The 21,261-nt window shown below is 37.3% G+C and overlaps 2 protein-coding genes across 2 annotated transcripts in view; both read right to left on the bottom strand.

The window, feature by feature from the left end:
• The window catches only part of tmem179ba (transmembrane protein 179Ba), a 9,829-nt gene extending 1,271 nt beyond the window's left edge, over positions 1-8,558 (bottom strand). The window contains exons 1-5 of the mRNA XM_056462759.1: positions 8,427-8,558; positions 2,829-3,019; positions 1,995-2,132; positions 1,783-1,861; positions 1-76 (exon numbers count right to left, since the gene is read on the bottom strand). The exon at positions 1-76 is cut by the window's left edge and continues 1,271 nt beyond it. Of these exons, the coding sequence (XP_056318734.1) occupies positions 1-76; positions 1,783-1,861; positions 1,995-2,132; positions 2,829-3,019; positions 8,427-8,522 (580 nt within the window). The 5' untranslated portion in view covers positions 8,523-8,558. The remainder of the gene's footprint in view (positions 77-1,782; positions 1,862-1,994; positions 2,133-2,828; positions 3,020-8,426) is intronic.
• Positions 8,559-13,243: 4,685 nt separating this feature from the next.
• Positions 13,244-20,562, bottom strand: prox3 (prospero homeobox 3). The gene is made up of 5 exons (XM_056461184.1): positions 20,332-20,562; positions 17,942-19,451; positions 15,817-15,924; positions 15,245-15,445; positions 13,244-13,716 (listed from the first exon to the last, which is right to left on the bottom strand). Exons 2-5 carry the CDS (start codon positions 19,415-19,417, stop codon positions 13,528-13,530), a joined length of 1,974 nt encoding a protein of 657 aa, XP_056317159.1. The 5' UTR covers positions 19,418-19,451; positions 20,332-20,562; the 3' UTR covers positions 13,244-13,527.
• Positions 20,563-21,261: the final 699 nt, after the last annotated feature.

Consider the following 21,261-nt stretch of genomic DNA (forward strand, 5'->3'; position numbering starts at 1 on the left):
CGGATCCTTTATGACGCTGGATCAGGACCAGAACTACTATGATCATCCAAAAAAAGAAATTCACCCATACCGCTGTCTGACAGAGAGGGAAAGAAGATGATTATAAACTGCATTTTGGACAATAATTATTATTTAAATGACTTCATTCATCATTTATGGGTTTCAAAAGATTTCACTAATAATATATATATATATATATATATATATATAAATATATATATATATATATATATATATATATATATATATATATATATATATATATATATATATATATATATATATATATCTCACACACACACTCACTCATTCACCGGCCACTTTATTAGGTACACCTGTTCAACTGCTCGTTAACACAAATTTATAATCAGCCAATCACATGGCAGCAACTGGCAAGACGATCTGCTGCATGGTTGCTGGTGCCAGATGTGCTGGTCTGAGTATTTCAGAAACTGCTGATCTACTAGGATTTTCACACACGACCATGTCTAGTGTTTACAGAGAATGGTCCGAAAAAAGAAAATATCCAACCCGGTACTAGCAAGATGTACCTAATAAAGTGGCCGGTGAGTGAAATGAAAAATACAATTTTTCAAGTACCTTTGGATATGAAAAAGTTTGTTTTGTTTTATGGACAAACTACTGATGACCTTAACAATGTTGTCATTTAAAGCATTTTGTCAAACACGACAACTGGTTAAAATAACAAAAAAGGTGCCATTTTTAGACAACATAATACCAAAGAATTTACTTTTTGTGAAGAATTAAGAAATCAATATTTCATGGAATAACACTTATCAATCATAACAATTAAATATATTTAGACCTAATCAAAATAAAGCTCTAAATGACTAATAAATGTTTTATTTAGATTAAATGTTATCAAAACTTATAACGGAGTAAAACAAATATTGATAGTTTATTCAAATCCAAACCTAGTAAATCCAGCAAATTGAAATATGCTGTGAATCTTGCAATTTTTATATAAACATTTTAATATTTAAATATATAATAAGGTACAGTTGAAGTCAGAAATATTCGCCTTCCTGAGAAGAGCAAGGAATTTTTCACAGTATTTCCTATAATATTTTTTTCTTCTGGAAAAAAGTCTTATTTGTTTTATATCAGCTAGAATAAAAGCAGTTTTTACATTTTTAAACCATTTTAAGGTCAATATTATTAGCCCACTTAAGCAATACTTTCTTTGATTGTCTACAGAACAAACCACTGTTATCCAATGATTTGCCCAATTATCCTAACCTGCCTAGTTAAGCCTTTAAATCTCACTTTAAGCTGAAAAGTACTATCTTGAAAATTATCTAGTAAAATATTATGTCCTGTCATCATGGCGAAGATAAAAAATCAGTTATTAGAAAGGAGCTATTAAAACTATTATGTTTAGAAATGTGTTGAAAAAAATCTTTTTTTTTTGCAGCAATTGGGTTAAAATATAAATAAATAAATAAATAAATAAATATATATATATATATATATATATATATATATATATATATATATATATATATATATATATATATATATATATATATATATATATATATATATATATATACACACATACATATACAGGGGGGTTATAATTCTGATTTTAACTTTATATTTAATGCATTTCATTACAGATGTCTTGATCTAATGATTAAACAATATTAAACATAATTTTTTTTCTCAGATGGTAATTTGACAAAAGCTCTACAAACTAGAAATGAGCTAAAAGTAACTGTAATGGTTCATGAGTTTGTGTGTGTTCAGGTTTATATTCACCTCTGCACTGTGTAGTCTGGTGTAGAACTGGCTCGCGTTTATACGACTCGTCCAAGACTTATTTTGTGCTTCCTCACATCTGCAAAAAGCACTGTATTTATAATCGACCCACTAGTCTGGCAAGACATTTACGGCGGTCACGATGGTTAGTATACCGTCTGCTGGCAATAACCAACAACTATTAGAGAGCTCCGGCTCTCACATTCATTCACCTGGTTATATTGCTGACTGTATGAAGCAGTGAGTCACACAGTCTGTCTCTGCCGATCTTCAGGATGCATCCCGTCACCAGGAGGAAGAAGAGGAAAACTCCAGACAAGCCAAGGGTCACATTCATCCACAGTTTCTCTCTGATGGCAGACAGTCACAATGTTACAGTGTTTGCATTACATTTCAGGGAAAATACTGTTGCTTTAATGCATTTCTGATTATAACTATAACTTACGGATTAACTTAAATGATAAATGATAAATAATATATTTGTAATATTTATTAACAATATTTTTGTGTAAACCAGGGCTGCTTGATATTGGGAAAATCTAGCATTGCAATATTTTGTCATTCTGCGATATACACGCACCGGCCACTTTATTAGGTACACCCGTCCAACTGCTCATTAACGCAGATTTGTAATTAGCCAATCACATGGTAGCAACTCAATGCATTTAGGCATGTAGGCATGGTCAAGACGATCTGCTGCAGTTCAAACCGAGCATTTTTTTTTTTTGACACAGACATTTTTGTCTTTGTTGGACCTTTAGTGTAAAGCTTTAAAAATGCACTCACAATGGTTACTGTGATTATTTATATTTGCTTATTTACATCAGTTTATAATCATTTTTAGATCTTACAGCCCACAAAGTCATGTAACTAAACATTACCAACATCTTTGTAAGACATCATATCCGTTCAGAGTTCCTCCTACGAATATTCACACATGAGCGCGACAAAACAGGAAACAGAAATGGAGGTACTGTCAGATAACCTCTGGTCTCGTTCTTGAAATGAACCCACCGGAGTGTGACTGACCGTGTTTATGGACATACCTTTTTATTTCTCCATCAACAAATGCGATGTAGATCCAGTAGAGAGTGAGTGAGAAGCAGACAACGGCCACACACACGGAGATGGCAGACACAAAGTAGCAGAGGGAGAGAGAGCTGGATGAAAGCACACTGATGGATGAGGAGTTCAGACGTACTGAACCATACAGCATACACCTCCCATCAAAACTGCCCTGTTTGAGAGGGGGGAAACAAGAGAAACGTGTGGCTTTCAAAAATGCATCTTGATATGACCACAGTGCCAATATGCTTTATCATGTCAAATAACTTTTATGAAAATAAATAGTCAAAATAGGAGTGAAATATAGTTCCATTTCAAGCGTAATTAATATAATTATGTAAAAATGTAATACTTATTCTGATTGAGTTTATACAACAGTTTGACGGCATAATAATGTGTATAAAAAAGAATATCAAACAAGCAGAGTTTTAAAACCCTTTTGTATGAGGAACTACTTACTTCTGCCATTCATTTACATCTGCAGGTGACATCAAAACAGCAGAAATCATTGCTACTTCACCAACATCACTTTAGAGCTAGTATCTGAATGATTCTCTAGCGTAATGTCTAAAGTGAGGACAAAACAGGTGATTTTGCTGACATTTTAAGATTATAAGGCTGAACTACATCAAATGCCATCAGTCTACAGAGATTTCCCAGTATTTCTCTGCTACAATGGGGAGATTGTAGTTGACTATCGCCTACACCTCCCCCTACCCTAAACCCAACCTTCACAGTAGCATGAGCGTTACCTTAGTAGGCGATACAAGGTCCGCTACGTAGTTGACGATCGCCTACACCTCCCCCTACCCTAAACCCAACCATCACAGTAGCATGAGCATTACCTTAGTGGGCGGTACAAGGTCCGCTACGTAGTTGACAATCGCCTACACCTTCCCCTACCCTAAACCAACCTTCACAGTAGCAGGGACGGTACCTCAGTGGGCAGTAAAGGGTCTGCTTCGAAGTTGACGATCGCCTACACCTCCCCCTACCCTAAACCCAACCGTCACAGTAGCATGGGCGCTACGTTAGTGGGCGGTACAAGGTCCGCTACGTAGTTGACGATTGCCTACACCTCCCCCTACCCTAAACCCAACCTTCACAGTAGCATGGGCGGTACCTTAGTGGGCGATACAGGGTCCGCTATGTAGTTGACGATTGCCAACACCTCCCCCTACCCTAAACCCAACCTTCACAGTAGCATGGGCGCTACCTTAGAGAGCGGTACAAGGTCCGCTATGTAATTGACGATCGCCTGCACCTCCCCCTACCCTAAACCCAACCATCACAGTAGTATGAGCATTACCTTAGTGGGCGGTACAAGGTCCGCTACATAGTTGACGATCGCCTACACCTTCCCCTACCCTAAACCCAACCTTCACAGTAGCAGGGGCGGTACCTTGGTGGGCAGTAAAGGGTCTGCTTCGTAGTTGACGATCGCCTACACCTCCCCCTACCCTAAACCCAACCGTCACAGTAGCATGGGCGCTACGTTAGTGGGCGGTACAAGGTCCGCTATGTAGTTGACGATTGCCTACACCTCCCCCTACCCTAAACCCAACCTTCACAGTAGCATGGGCGGTACCTTAGTAGGCGATACAGGGTCCGCTATGTAGTTGACGATTGCCAACACCTCCCCCTACCCTAAACCCAAATTTCATAGTAGCATGGGCGCTACCTTAGAGAGCGGTACAAGGTCCGCTATGTAATTGACGATCGCCTACACCTTCCCCTACCCTAAACCCAACCATCACAGTAGCATGGGCGCCACCTTAGTGGGCGGTACAATGTCTGCTACGTAGTTGATGAACGCCTACACCTCCCCCTACCTTAAACCCAACCGTCACAGTAGCATGGGTGCTTCCTTAGTGGGCGGTACAAGGCCCGCTTTGTAATTTATGATTGCCCATGTTATCAAGCTCCGGGCTGCAGCGAGGACATGTTGATGGCCGCCGACCCACCGTCTCTCAGAAATTTTAAATATTTTAAAATAGGCACTATCCATATAAATAAACTTCATAGTTGCAATATAAACAACTACATTCCAGACTAAAAAAAGCCTCAGAAGTACATTATGTTGTCCAACAGCAGCAGTATTTGTCAAACTGTAGAGTTTCCTCTGATTGTCGCTGTATGTGGCCGGAGTAATACACAAGGCTGAAGAGTTAACGAGGCTGGACGAGTGGTGTTGTTTGCAGAATATTGCACGGCTACAAGCCAATCAGATTCAAGAACCAGACAGAACTGTTCTATAAATATATCTCGCAAAAATACAAAATATCACAATGTCAATTTTTGATATTGGAAAAAATTGTCATTGTGATATTTTGTATTTTTGTGATATATAATGATATAAATATCATTTCTCAATATGACTTAAGTTACTGTTTGGAAATGATTCACTATTTTACATTGATTGGGATGATTTTGTAGGTGAGCGCATCTGCATTACATATCCAAAAAAAAAAACTTAAATAATTAAAGCATGGATGAAAACAACAGAAAGACAAAAATGAAATAAACAGAAATAAATGGTTTTCAGTGGAATCAAACAATATTGAGGTACAGAAATTAAATTATCAAATCTAAAGTAACCCTGTATAGTCTTCTTTTTATAAACACAATTAATAGTTGTAAAAGTTTCTAATTTCTTGTGCCCAAATGGTTTTAATTTGCTTTAAATCATACAGTTACAGGCCTTAAAAACACATGAGCAAAAATCTTTCACACTATTGGATTAAGGCTAAAATTCACAATGACTCCAAAAATCATGTGCACTGAAATGTGTTTCCTGGTTAATTAAAATTCCAACTTGACATTAGGCATGGGCCAGTATAAGATTCTGACTGTATGATAACCTTGGATAAAAGTATCACGGTTTCACTGTTTTGATTACTGCTTAAAATATGTTATTTTTTAAATGTCTGGGTAAAAAAACAACTATTTTTTCCCCTTTGAAAACAATATATTTTATTTTTTGAAAGATTTAAAATATTTTGGAGCAGTAAACATGTCAGGCTAAATAATTAAAATGAATCATTGACTTCTGCTGTCTTCATTAGTTTCAAAAACACAGATTTCTTTACATTTTAAAATGGCATCTTTGGATGGAGATTCTGTTGTCCTAAAAATTAATTTAAAAAAAGTAAATTTAAAAATCTTACACATACATTGGGAAAATTGGGAAAATCTTACACATACCAAGAAAATTTTGGCGGTTTCAAAACCTTGACTTTTCCAAACCGCAGTATACCTTGAAAACGGTTATCGTCCCATGCCTGACATTGCAGATCTTGCGATGTGACTATTGCAGATGTGCACATTGCGATATTGATGCTGAAACAATATATTGTGCAGCCCTAATATAAAATATGCCATTTTAAAATATGCTATACACTACCGATCAAAAGTTTGGGGTCAGTAGGATTTTTAAACGTTTCAAAATAAGCTTCTCCTGCTCACCAAGGCTGCATTAATTTAATCAAAAATACAGTACAAATTGTGAAATGTTATTGCACTATAAAATAACTGTTCAAAAGTCGTTTATCATTTATTTAATAATTTATTTCAGTGATTTAAAAGATGAATTTTCACCAGTATTACTCCAGTCTTCAGAGTCACATGATCCTTCAGAAATCACTCTAATATTAATAATAATAATAATAATAATAATAATTATTATTATTATTATTATTATTATTATTATTAATAGTAGTACAAGCAATAATGACTGGACTAATAATTTCATTTGAAAATACATACAATAAGAAAGCAGTTATTTAAAATTTTAATAAGTATTTAACAATTTAACATTCTTTATTTTGCATTTAATAAATGCAGTCTCGATAAACAGAATAATTTTCTTTAAAAAAACATGAAAAAAAAAACCTGACACCAAACTTTTGACTGGTAGTGTATATATGTACATAAATAATACATATAAAATAATATAAAAGTGATCAAGGCCCCCCAAGTTGAGGACTATCAAAAATAATTAAGATGACAAACTTATCAAATATAAAATTCAACAAAAAGTTGTCTGTTAGACTGCAATCTTCCCTTTTTGCTAAAGAATTTGGCATTTTATGTTCCTTTTTATTTATTTACAATTTTATTTCATTTTATTATTCTTACTATATTTTTTCATGTGGGGGTCGGAATTCAAATTATATGAACGATGGATATAATCTTATAACTCAATGTAAATTTCTTATGTTTAAGCGCTAAAAACGGTCGATAAAAATATTTTGAAAAAAATATTAGAAAAAAAATATATATATAATATTAAACAAGCAGACTCTAGTTTGATACATACCTAAAACATATTAAAGCATTCTCACTTACTCATCATTTACTTTCCGACCACTTGTTCTAAACCTGAGTTTTGAAGAATTAAGTCTTTCTTTGAATGTTTTTTTTTTTTTTTTTTTTTAAACTATGGGTCAGGGTGTCACGGTGGTGCAGTGGATAGCACGATCGCCTCACAGCAAGAAGGTTGCTGGTTCGAGCCCTAGCTGGGTCAGTTGGCATTTCTGTATGGAATTGGCTTGTTCTCCCGTGCTCGTGTGGGTTTCCTCCAGGTGCTTCGGTTAAGTGTGTGAATGCAAGAGTGTAATAGGTGCTTTTCAGTTTTGGGTAGCAGCTGAAAGGGCATCCGCTGTGTAAAACATATGCTGCATGAGTTGGTGGTTCATTCTGCTGTGGTGACCCTAGATTAATAAAGGCACTTAGCCGAAAAGAAAATGAATAATTGAATGAATAATAATATCATCTTTTCTGAAAAAAATGTAGATTCCTAAAGGTTTGGGGAACTCAGGGTGAGTAAATTGAGGAAATGTTCGTTTTTTTGGTGAACTACCCCTTTAAGGATGTAAATGGTTACCAAAAAAAAAAGTGATTTAGGAAATGTGCCCCTGAGAAGAAGAAGAAAAGATCACTCGTTTTTCATCCTCTTCCAGAATGAAACAATAAACAGGATGAATCCTGACTGAAGCTGCTTCACACACACACACACACACACACACACACACACACACACACACACACACACTTCTTTTTCCTCATCTGACATTAATAAGCCAATTACACTCGGGATGGGGAAAAACATAAAGAGAAAAACTCTCAGCTGGTCACATGACAGAAAGAGAAAGACAGACTCGCAATAAGTAAACCTTGGTTTTTGACTTCTCCATCTGGCACTTTCAGTTTCTCTACACTTCCGGGTTTTTCTTTTAACCGTATTTGTGTTTCCACTTTATGAACTCATATTATTGACACTTCAAACCGTTTGTGGTCACTTTTTCTTCAGTCACATGACTATGACGAGTCTGGAGAGGAGGGGGGGTATCAACTTGTGAGAGTAAACGAACAGAACTATTCCGAAAGAATAAAAGTAAAATCTTTTGTTGGACAAACACTTGCAGCAGACTCTGTACACAACAAGGCTTCAGCTAACTTTATCTAAGTGGTACCTCGCATTGTACGTTGCATTACACTTGCATTAATCGCAAAGCACACTGTAACAATAAGCAGAAGTATGCGAAAATCTTCCGTATTAAATAATAAGCAGCAAATACCTGTGAGATAGTGACTGAAGCGGCTGTGATGATCCCGCAGATGAAACAGCTGCCGTACAGCAGCAGCTCGAGCAGCAAAGGCCGCGGCAGCGCCATAGTCTGTCTGTGTCTGTCTCTGTGTGTGTGTGTGTGTGTGTGTGTGTGCAGATCTACACTGTCTTTAACCGCGCGCGCACTCACACACGCATCATCGTGGGCTAAGGACAGTCATGTGACCGCGCAAAATTCTTGAATTGAACCACATTCACACATCATCAAAAGACCATTCATGATAACCACATTACCCATGGAAATCAACAGGACTTTTTTGCATTGGTTAGATCAAGAGTACAATGAACTTACACTTCCAATAATGTCCAAAGTCGGTTATAAATCATAAATGAAATACAATTATATGGAAATCTGATATGTATGATATATATATATATATATATATATATATATATATATATATATATATATATATATATATATATATATATATATATATATATATATATATATATATAAATAAATAAATGTAACTGCTCCATGATTGGGGATAGTGGATATTTTTTTTCTTAATATTATTATTATATAACATTAAATTATAATACTAATAATATATTTTACTGTATATTAATTAATATTTAATTACGTAATAACTTAAAGAAAACAAAGTTATATATAGTTTATAGGTGTAAATTAGGCATCCTGGTGCTCTAAGCGGCCACTTACCTTGCTTATTGGTTAAATCCGCCTCTGTATATGAACAATGAACATATATGTAATGCTATATCTAATGTATTTGAACATATAGGTACATATTTGTAATCCCAATGGATGAATTAAAAACGCATATATTAAATATATGTCCCATGTGACATTTTTATATACAGTTGAAGTCAAAATTATTAGCCCTCCTGAATGTCAGTTGCTTTTTTTCTAATATTTTTTCCAAGTAATGTCCAGGGGAGAAAAGTTTAAACCAAAAAATGTAATAAGTAATTTCTTTTGTCTTTGCCATGATCATAGTACATACGATTTTACTAGTTTTCTTGCAAGATACTAGTATTAACTGCAATTTAAAGCTTAACCAATTAGGTTTTTGCATTGGTTAGATCAGTGCAACAAGTGCAAAGAACTTACACTTCCAAAAAAATGTTCAATGTCAGTTATAAACAGTGGTGTAACGTAATAAATTACTAATACTCAAACTACAGTAATTGAGTGGTTTTTTTTTTTCAGAAATTGTAATTCACCAAGTCATTTTAAAAATGTGTACTTTTACTTTGTCTTGAGTACATTTTTACTACAGTACTGATACTTTTGCTCCACTATTTTACTTCAACCTGCAGTCATTACTTTATATTTTCCTGTCTATGGGGATTAGAAAAATTAGTCCTGTGGTTCCTGTCCAATCAAATCACACATAGAAGGTAAATTGCCTCAAAATGAACTACCTCAAGACATGGGCGATTTATAACTGCAGCAAACTGTTTGGAATCAATAAAAGTGTTAAAAAATGTCCAAAATCTTTACACACATTGACTCAGAGACTGTTTAGATGCATGTCACTTACAAGAAGATGTTTACTGGATGTTTACTGTATGACTGAAATGGCCTTAAACACCCAGCAGGCACAGGACGTTAACATGTCATCAGATTGACGTTGTACCCAAACGTTTTAGGGACGTTGCATTTTGTTTGGAAATGAAAATCAGGTTGATGTCAAAACCCAGTCAGGCCAATGTCAATGTCCAAACTAAAATCAACCAAACATCAACATCTAATGATGTTACAGCTTGACTTTGTGTCGTAGTTACTAATATATGGCGTCTATCAGATTTTGGATTTTGGTTGCCAGTCCTGACGAATAAATGTCAGTATTTGACGTCAATATGACATTTGTTTAAGATGTTGGGTCGATGTTGGATTTTGGTCACTTTCTAACAACCTAAAATCAACCAAATATCAACGTAATTTGACATCGTTATTGGACATCAAAATAATATTGTCCTTAGATGCTGACTAGACATTGAATTTTGATCATCTGACATCACAACCTAAATCTAACCTAATATTAACGTTTTATGACGTAGTGTGCCTGCTGGGCTATGACTAAATGCACTACAGAATGTTACATTTACACACATCCACAAATGACATGTAAACGCATCAGCTTTTAACAGCATAATACTCACTACTCGAGTACTTATGAAACTGCTACTTTTTACTCATGCTTTGAGTAATATTTAAAACAGATACTTTTACTCTACTTGCACTACATTTTAGGCAAGTAATGGTACTTTTACTATGAGTATGATTTTCCAGTACTCTTTACATCACTGGTTATAAATCATAAATCAAATTCAGTTCTCATACGGAAATCTGATATGGCCATATATGAACAAAGAACATTGCAATAGCTAATTATGTATATTTCAACATATATGTAAATCTTTGTAATTCCAATGTTTGAATCTTAAAAAGATATTTGTCCTATATAACATTTTTTTATATACAGTTGACGTCAAAATGATTACCCCTATTTGATTGTTTGTTTGCTTTTTCTAATATTTTTTTAAGTGATGTTTAAGGGAGGAACGTTTTTTTTTTTCAACAAAAAAGTTTAATGAATACCTTCTTTTGTCTTTGCCATGATCATAGTACATATGGTTTTACTAGATATTTTGCAAGATACTACCCAGCAGGCACACAACATAAGACATTAATATTAGGTTAGATTTAGATCATAACGTCAGGTGACCAAAATTCAATGTCTAGCCAGCATCTAAGGACAACGTTATTTTGATGTCCAATAACGACATCAAATTACATTGATATTTGGTATATAAGTGACCAAAATCCAACGTCTGATAGATGTCATAGTGGTAATGTCCACACAACGTCAAGGTGTAACATCATTAGACATTGATATTTGGTTGGACATTGACGTCGCCTGACGTTGGCTCAGACGTCAACCTCATTTTCATTTCCAAACAAAATCCAACGTCCCCATGACGTTGGGGTATACTGTAACATCAATATGATGTCATGTTGACATCCTCTGCCTGCAAGGTAGTAAGTGCAATTTAAAGGCTTAACTAATTGTTTATTAGTCAAATTAGGTTAATTAGGCAAGTCAATGGATAGTGGTTTCTTCTGTAGCTAATTGGATTAAAAAATATTTACACTTTAGCTTGTTCTGCCCATTTATTACTGGCTTATTATCTGCCTATTATTAAGATATTACCTGTTTATTAGCACTCATAAAGTATCATTTTATTTCACATCCCTAATCCTAGCCAATACCAACCTTACTATTACTAAGCAGATAATTAGTAGTTAATTGAGATAAAAGTCTTAGTTAATATATTGATTAGAACCAATAAAGTGTGACACAACTGTTTTGTAAAGGGGGCTAATAATATTCATCTTAATTTTTTTTTTAATTTACATTTTATTCCAGCCAAACTTATCCAAAAGACAAATATTAATACAAAATAATTTAAACATTCCCTTGCTCCATTAAATATCACTTGGGAAATATTTAAAAACAAATAAAAATTGTACAGGAGAAAGATCAAATTCAACTAAAATCAAGTAAATCCAAACATAACCTTGTATGTCATTTATCTTTGCATATTTTGTCATACATATGCAACTTCTACATGGGAAACCTAAAACACAAAGTGTGTAGACTCATGCTGTCAGGTGTTTGAGCTTAGTTTTACCCTCCTGACAGATCACATGACATTTACATGCTATTTAACATAGCCTATTCAACCCATAATGTGTAAAGACTGCAATGGAATTTTAAGTTAACTGACAGCAAGAGGTGTTTTACATATTTTTATTACATCATACCACAGGTTCACAGAAAACTCAGCAACATTATATAATGAGTAACAAGTAATATATATATGTATATATAAAAATCTGAAAGCCAACCAGGCCTGCATTTTCAGATCAATTATTGAGCATTAATGTAACAGCTAACAAAATGAGAAACTCTTTTCCTTATACAGATTTGTTTTGAGTGCTAACTGGACTAAAGTAGATCATGGTAAAACAAGTAATACTTTTGAGCATTACGATGATAATAATAATCAGATTCTTACTCTTTACAGGACTATTTTGTACATATTCCTCCTTTGCCAATAACAGAGTGCAATATTTAAGTTCTATCAGTAATGATTCCATTCATTTTCTCCATAGGGAAACTGATTTCTAGCAATAATTGATAAACCTTTTAAGACAGACCTGTTGTGAGAGCTAAGGTTGTTCACTGACTGAGTGTGCTTTAGCTGAACCCATCTGTTCACATTAATTAATACATAATTCATCTGTAAAACGATCATGGTTTATAGAAGAACTGGCGCAGAAAACTACAATACCTATAATGCTGTACAAAAAAAATTCCACCAATCAGAGAGTTGCAGCGAGCAAAGTGAAGCAAAACAGATATTTAGCTCTGCCCACACCAACAAACTTGAAATATATAGTTGCTATTAATACAACCAACAAATTTAAATTAATAGTTTTAACCTTCTCCGTAATTTTTAGTTTTATTGTATAATTTGCTGTGCTTCGCAGATTTGCAGTTCTTTCCTTTATTAATTCATAGTACTCAATCTTGGACTTTTGTATGCTTCGCTTCTAATTGAAGTGCTTAATGTTGTGTAAAGATTCATCTAGCAGATTGCTGGTTTGGTTAAAGTGAAAGTTCACCCAAAACTGAAAATTTTGTCATCCTTTATTCTCCCTTCACTTCTTCCAAATCTGTTTATATGAAGATATATTGAAGAAAGATGGTAACCATTGACTTCCTGATTTTCCTACTATAGATTTCAAATGAGGTTTTCAGCCTTCTTCAATATATCTTCTTGTGTTTTTAACATAAAACCGAAGCTCATAAAAGTTTTAGAACCACTTGAGGGTGAGCAAATAGTGAGTAAATCGTCATTTTTGAGTGAACTAATTACTTATAACCCTTCGACAAAGACTTTTATTTGGGAAAAATAAATGACAAATACCTCCAGAACCAGCAAAAAAGTGGGCAGCAATAAAGCCCTCTATTTAAACTGCTGACCATTCTGGGTGTGTAGATAAACTCTCTTTAACCCATCCGGTAAGTGTCCGTGGGGCAGCCAGGCAGCCGGAAGCTGTCGGGCACTGGACTGTCTAATTTACAGATGATCTTATAGATGGACTTCTTCCAGCATGGATCAGCATCCCGACCGCTCTGGATGGCAGAGAAAAACTCCCTCAGGGCCACTTCAGATATCTCCACAAACCTCTCTGGAACCTAGAATTGAAAATGACATTTAGATAACCAATTGAGCCATTACATGCCTTCAAATGTTGACCACAAAACTAGTCATAAGTGTCTATTTTTGAAAATACAGGTTTATGCATTATCGGAAAGTTGAACAAATAATCTTTCCGTTGACAAACACTTTGTTAGAATAGGATATATAGGATAGGATATACACTCACCGGCTACTTTATTAGGTACACCTGTCCAACTGCTTGTTAGCGCAAATTTCTAATCAGCCAATCACATGGCAGCAACTCATTGCATTTATGCATGTAGACATGGTCAAGACGATCTGCTGCAGTTCAAACCGAGCATCAGAATGGGGAAGAAAGCTGATCTAAGTAACTTTGAACGTGGCATGGTTGTTGGTGCCAGACGTGCTGGTCTGAGTATTTCAGAAACTGCAGAACTACTGGGATTTTCATGCACAACCATCTCTAGGGTTTACAGAGAATGGTCTGAAAAAGAAAAGATCCAGTGAGCGGCAGTTCTGTGGGCGCAAATGCCTTGTTGATGCCAGAGGTCAGAGGAGAATGGCCAGACTGGTTCCAGCTGATGGAAAGGCAACAGTAACTCAAACAACTACTTGTTACAACCGAGGTGTGCAGAAGAGCATCTCTGAACGCACAACATGTCGAACATTGAGGCGGATGGGCTACAGCAGCAGAAGACCACACTAGGTGACACTCCTGTCAGCTAAGAACAGGAAACTGAGGCTATAATTAGCACTGGCTCACCAAAATTGGACTATAGAAGATTGGAAAAACGTTGCCTGGTCTGATAAGTCATCCTGCCTTGTATCAACGGTTCAGGCTGGTGGTGGTGGTGTAATGGTGAAAGGGATATTTTCTTGGTACAATTTGGGCCATTAGTACTAACTGAGCATTGTATCAACGCCACAGCCTACCTAAATATTATTGCTAACCATTTCCATCACTTTATGACCACAGTGTACCCATCTTCTAATGGCTACCTCCAGCAGGATAACGCACCATGTCATAAAGCGTGAATCATCTCAGACTGGTTTCTTGAATATGACAATGAGTTCACTGGACTCAAATGGCCTCCACAGTCAGCAGATGCCAATCTAATAGAGCACCTTTGGGATGTGGTGGAACGGGAGATTCACATTATGGATATGCAGCCAACAAATCTCCAGCAACTGTGTGATGCTATCATGTCAATATGGAACAAAAACTCTGAGGAATATTTCCAGTACCTTGTTGAATCTATTCCACAAAGGATTAAGGCAGTTCTGAAGGCAAAAGGGGGTCCAACCCGGCACTAGTAAGGTGTACCTAATAAAGTGGCCTGTGCGTGTAATTACAGTAAGAAATTTCCTAAATAACTTTATGGAACATGAGCTTTCCATAATATTATAATATATTTTGACATAAAAGAAAAATTTTACCAATACAATGTATATTTGGCTTTTCCTATAAATATACTAGTGCAACATACCATACCACTGTTTTGTGGTCCAGGGTCACATATGTGCACTTCAACAGACACTGACCTGGTAATCATTGCTCTTATTGTAGTGCATGTTGAGAATGCGGTAAAGCTCAGTGTCTCTGCCCAGGCGGAGAGCCCTTTCTCTGGCAGATGTAAGCACCTCTCTGGCTGCCTGCCGGGCAAAGCGCTCCATCTGGATATAGAAGAACTCCCGGAAGTTACTGAACCACTTAATCAGCTGGGAAGTGACACAGCGATTGAACTGTGTAGCAAGAAAAAAGGAAAAGATAAGTTAGTTCTAGCTGCGTTTCATAAATAGGCTAAATTCTGAATGTAGGTCAGCAACAAACATTTCGGTGTTTCGCAGACATTGTGATGTTTGGTGTTAAAAACACAGAGGCAGCTTGAATATAATCGTCTAATTTAATTAAAAATTCGATTGATATTGACTCATTATAAATGCAGGAACGTTTTCTGACTGTCGTAATTGATTCAAATCGTTTCAAAGGGAAAGCGTGCCACGCTGCTGTATATAGGTCAGTGTATTCATTCAATAAGTCATTAGCCCATATAATTTGTGCAAGTTATGCTCACATGCTCTTTTGTGCCGGGGATGCGATGAATGATGCTCACCTTGACGTCAGGGAAATATGTCTTCAGCGTGCTGGAGCTGGGGTAGCGCGTGTAGAAGAACATGAGCTTGGCTTTCTTCAAGTGGCACGGAGAAAGGCCCTCCTGGGAGTGTGAATGGTTAAGGAATGTTTGATGGCATATTATGTAACTATCTGATAAAAAATGCTGAACTATCATACTGATTTAATGCTCATAAAACATTTGACTATTATTATTGTTAAAATGTGATTATTAAAAAACAGCAGCTGTTCTGTTTAGAGGAGTTTGATTGCCAATGTGTGAACAGCTTTTGACAAAACCCCAAAAAAATTTTCTCAAGGTTGTCTTTGAAAGCCTGTACACTGATATTTTGTAAAGGACTCTGGACATTTTTGGGAAGAAAATCTAAGGAATAGGACTTTTATGCTTTTAAGATCCTCTCTTCCATTAATTTACATAAAAATATAAGCTTATATATGACCCTGGACCACAAAACCACTGTTTTGTAGCCAAAATGACAGATTTTTAGTTAATGCAAGAAAGTAGAATAATAAGTGAAGCTTATTGTTGAAAGAACAATTTTTGATTAGTAATTTGCATTGCTAAGTACACTACTGACAAAAGGCTTGCCGTCTATCTCAGTTGTAAGAGCAACAAATAATAACTTGACTTTCTAGTTGATATTTGGAAAAAGTGGCAGAAGGTATCATCTGTTGAACTACATCCCAATCATCACAAATACTGCAGAAGACCTATTGGAACCCTCATGGACCCAAAATTCTCAAAGAAATCAGTCAAGTTTGGTCAAGGAAAAATCATGGTTTGGGGATACATTCAGTTTGAGGGCATGTGAGATATCTGCAGAGTGGATGGCAACATCAACAGCCTGAGGTATCAAGACATTTGTGCTGCCCATTATGTTACAAACCACAGGAGAGGGCAAATTCTTCAGCAGGATAGCGCTCCTTCTCATACTTCAGCCTCCACATCAAAGTTCCTGAAAGCAAATAAGGTCAAGGTGCTCCAGAATTGGCCAGCCCAGTCACCAGACATGAACATTATTGAGCATGTCTGGAGTAAGATGACCGAGGAGGCATTGAAGATGAATCCAAAGAATCTTGATGAACTCTGGGAGTCCTGCAAGAATGCTTCCTTTGCCATTCCAGATGACTTTATTAATAAGAGATGTATGGATGCAGTCCTCCAAGCTCATGGGAGCCATACACAATATTCATTCTTATTCTTACTGTTCATTATTTCTGTTAAGTGACAAGACTTTTGACTAAGCAAAGTCAGACCTTACTGTCCTAATTATATAATAAAAAATAAAATAAAATCAAGGCATGATCATATTTTATTTTGGTAAAAAAAAAGCGTAATCTAGAGGCCTTTGTCTTTCATAGAAGCCAGTTCTGATACCAAATGATCAACTAGAAGTTATTATTTGTTGTTTCTAAAACTTGGATAGGCGACAAGACTTTGTCAGGTAGTGTACTTAATTTGGACAACTTTAGCAGAGATTTTATCAATATTTCGATTTTTTTGGAACTATCAGATTCCAGATGTTCAAATATTTGTATATTGGCCACACATTAGCCTATCCGATCAAACCTTAAATCAATGAAAAGCTTAATTATATCTAAATGTCCAAAAACGCATGTGTGGTCCCTGTGGACCCTTATATTTTTATGGTACGTGGTCACATATAGTTTAAAATAATGTCATAATTAAGAGAAAATTGGTTACATCAATATGGTGTGCTAAAAAATATGAATGCAGAAAATATTTACATATTAATCTCAACGTCCCCATCATCAGTATAAATGGCGTCTTGATTACCAGTATATTGCTCTAAAGATACTTACTACTTATTTTAACAAAGAGGGCTTTTGTGTGAAAATATTGGGGTCTTAAATCTTGCTCGGCTTGAGGTTTGTTACATATATATTTGTGTGAGCAAAAGCAGTAAGTTGCAAGCTGCAGTTCACCGAGCAGTCTATAGGTGTCGCTAATAACTAGTGTGTCTGAATTCTACATGCAGCCCCAAACAACAATACATCTTTTACAGAAATTCTGGATGAGTGAAACGTTTGGAACAGGGTTCATTTGAAACAAATAAATCTCACAGGTTTTGATAAAAGGATATTGACCCTGCAGCAAGATAGAGTGCTGCGTCTGCACCATCCACCATTCCCGCACCACCTGCCCTCATCCCAGCTTCCCTTGCTCTGTCTGATGGAGAGGGGTCGAGCTGGCCCAGCAGTGGGAGGGGTGGGAACGCAGAGTTGTGGGAACGGAAGTCCATGAAAGATTCAGACAGGCAGTCCTTATGAAGAGGCATACTGGAGAGGGAGCGGGCAAAGAGATTCTGCATGGTGTAATGAAGAAGGGGCAGGTGAACAGGGTTGTCTGGGGGATAAGAGGGCAGGAAGTGCTCTTTGCCCCTGGTGGGTAAAAGTGCCGGGAGAGGCGGCTGGGCTAGTGGAGCGAGGCTAGGATTGGCTTGAGAGAGGAGGAGGTCCTTGTGCCCACTTTGAGCTACAGGGGCCCTTTTGTCTTGAGGACTCTTTGTGACGAGTGGCAAAGCTTCTACCTGCTCTACAGCTTGAGGTCTCTGCCTCCTGTCTGAGTTTAGATCCATAGCCATCCTGGGTTCCTGGGTGGATGAGACTGCCTCTGGGTCACTTTCAGCATACAGACGAACAACTCTGTCAATAACCTGAGCAACAACATTGGCAAGCTCCTGCTTCAGAGCTTGAGCAAACTTCTGCCCTCCCTCTGCGCTCTCCCACTCACCCCTGATCAAACTGCATCCCAGCCACACTTGACTGTTTAACTCCAGATCCAGGTCCACGGAGGTCTCTGGAAAAATCCCAGCATTGCCATTTCCGTTGGTTTCATTGTTTTTCTTAGACGAACAACGTGGAGGAGAAAATCCATTCCCTACAAGTGGATCGTCACTGTCAGAAAACATTTCCACGACCTCATCCAGATTGATTCCTCCATTTTCTTGATCTTTCTCATCGTCCGCCTGCCCTCCGTACACCCTCCACACTTTGCGCTGGAGTTCGAGAAGTTTCCCTTTGGTTTCCTCCAGCTGAAGCTTCAGTTCTTGGCGCTGACGCTTCCTTCCTTCCCTGCTTTCCCTCCTGTTGCCTTGCTCCATTCCTTTCTTCTCGTCCATCCTAAATGAAGATCTACTCTTTCTCCCTCTCTTCCCTTCTCTAATTGATTCATCTTCGCTTCTAGCTGAAGAGTCTATTCTTAGTCTCTTAACTCTTGCAAAATCCTGTCCCCAGTCGGAGGGCTCAGGAGCTTGTCCCCGTTCTCCAGAACCACGCTGTGATGAGGTCGCCCCAAACTCCCTCTTTCCAAAGACATCCTCCTCACTTACATCATCATCAACCAGAAGTCCAGGGAACAAGCCCTGACGCTGTCGGAAACCGCCCCACCTTTGGGAAATGCTATTGGGGTGCATGAGAGGGGAGAAGAGCGGATGAGAAGACAAGCTGCCGGGGGAAAATCGGTGGCCTGAGGGGTTGGAATCTGGCAGGCTGCGATACAGCTCAAAAGGACACATCTGGGAAGGCTGCTGATGAAATCGATCCGAAGGGGAATCCATAGCCCCCTTTTCTATTCTGATCTGCTTTCAGGATCTTTAAAGAGAGCACAGTTTGCTGAAAATAAATGCACAATCGGGAGACAAAATATGCAGCTATTTGGATTGGTTTTGAAAATTGTTCATAATCCTCTCATTGTTATCGGCATCATCATCGCCTCTTTTTTCCCCTCTCTGCATGTGTGCGTTATCTATCCTCTGACAGCTGTACCCTGTGTTTGTTCAGACTGTTGACTCTATTGCTCTCATCCTTCTTTCTCTCTCTCTCTACCTCTCCCACACACATACTCAACGCAACACAAATACATAGATGGTGAGACAGTAAATATTTTAATGAGATTACTATAGTCCCATTTTTACTTAATTCAGACTGTTTAGTAGCCTACTAGATAGATAGATAGATAGATAGATAGATAGATAGATAGATAGATAGATAGATAGATAGATAGATAGATAGATAGATAGATAGATAGATAACTTTATCCTACAGATTTTTTCCAAATCAGATTAATAGAAATGACTGGACTGAGCTGACATTTTCGCCTTTTCCTCATTGGCACAAATGCCACAGATGTCATCAGATTACTGCTCGAATATAAATCCGTTTAACTGGCATGAGAAAAAAAAACGTAACAGATGGAAGGACAACACCCTCACAGACAAATTATAGTAATTGATTTGCGTTAATTACTGACACACTAACCAACTCGCCGTAAAGGCTATGGCAGAGTTCACGTCAAAGTTTTGTTCGCGTTATGAAGACGGGTTTCGCCCCAGCTCGAATGCCGGCGCACATTAGTGAACTCCGCGCGCGCGTGTCGCAGATTCATTAGCAGATAAACAGAAGAGACGCGTTTGACAAGGACAAACAAATACGCAGTCGTCCCAATGAATAAAAAGATCTCAATAAAACTTACAAAACAGTCAGACGGCTCGCATCCCCCGCTCGGTCACTTTCCTGTGGTGTTATATGGCGGCGTTGTCGAGGTGTCCGCTGGTCACCGGGAGCATCAGCGTTGAAAGCGCCACTGAGTTTCCTGTTATTGCTGTGTCGCGCTGCTGTCCATCTCTCATCCTCGCGCACTCTATCGCGTGGTGATCAGCCAGTGGGCGTCGAGGCGCGAGGGAGGGATGTCCGCTGCCCCCGTGCGCGCGCACACACACACAGTTTTACTATCTCTCTTTCACTCTCTCTCTCTCACACACACTCTCTCCACGTGGGGCAACTACTTGGTTATGATCCTCCACCAATCAAAAACGACCTGATTTACTAGAATAAAATGATTGACGTGTAAAATGTGCATTGCTATTACAACAGTAATCACAACAGTTAATGTTAATAATACATGAGACATTCTACCAGAAACCTACATTATCTATGCCTGAAATAAAAACATAAATACAGTGAATAAGAAGTATGTCATCCCAAAAAAATGTCTAAAACAGACTGATGGTTGATTTTTGTGTGAGTTGTTCTGTAAAAGAATATGTCTTTCATTTGGGTTATTGTTTTTCTTTATTAAAACACTTTACAAATGTACAAAACCTGTCATTGTCCTTGTCCTCAGCCCAATTGAACACACATAGCAAAATATCTCTGGTCCAGCTCTGGCCCAAATAATCAGCTTTTGCTTGGCCCACATGCCGCAGTGAATTACGGTACATGACTGGATCAAGTCTAGGTTCCAGACAATGGCCAAACATGGATCATATCTGGACCAAGACTCAGCCAATTTAATAACCCATAACTGAGCCTGAACTGGGCCAGACATGTTGGTGTCAGGACTGCAGTGAAATTGAAAACCCTATGAATCATTGCACTTTAGGCATGCTATGGGCGTGCTTTT

This window comes from Danio aesculapii, chromosome 7 (assembly GCF_903798145.1).
Source record: "Danio aesculapii chromosome 7, fDanAes4.1, whole genome shotgun sequence".
Taxonomy (NCBI): Eukaryota; Metazoa; Chordata; class Actinopteri; order Cypriniformes; family Danionidae; genus Danio; species Danio aesculapii.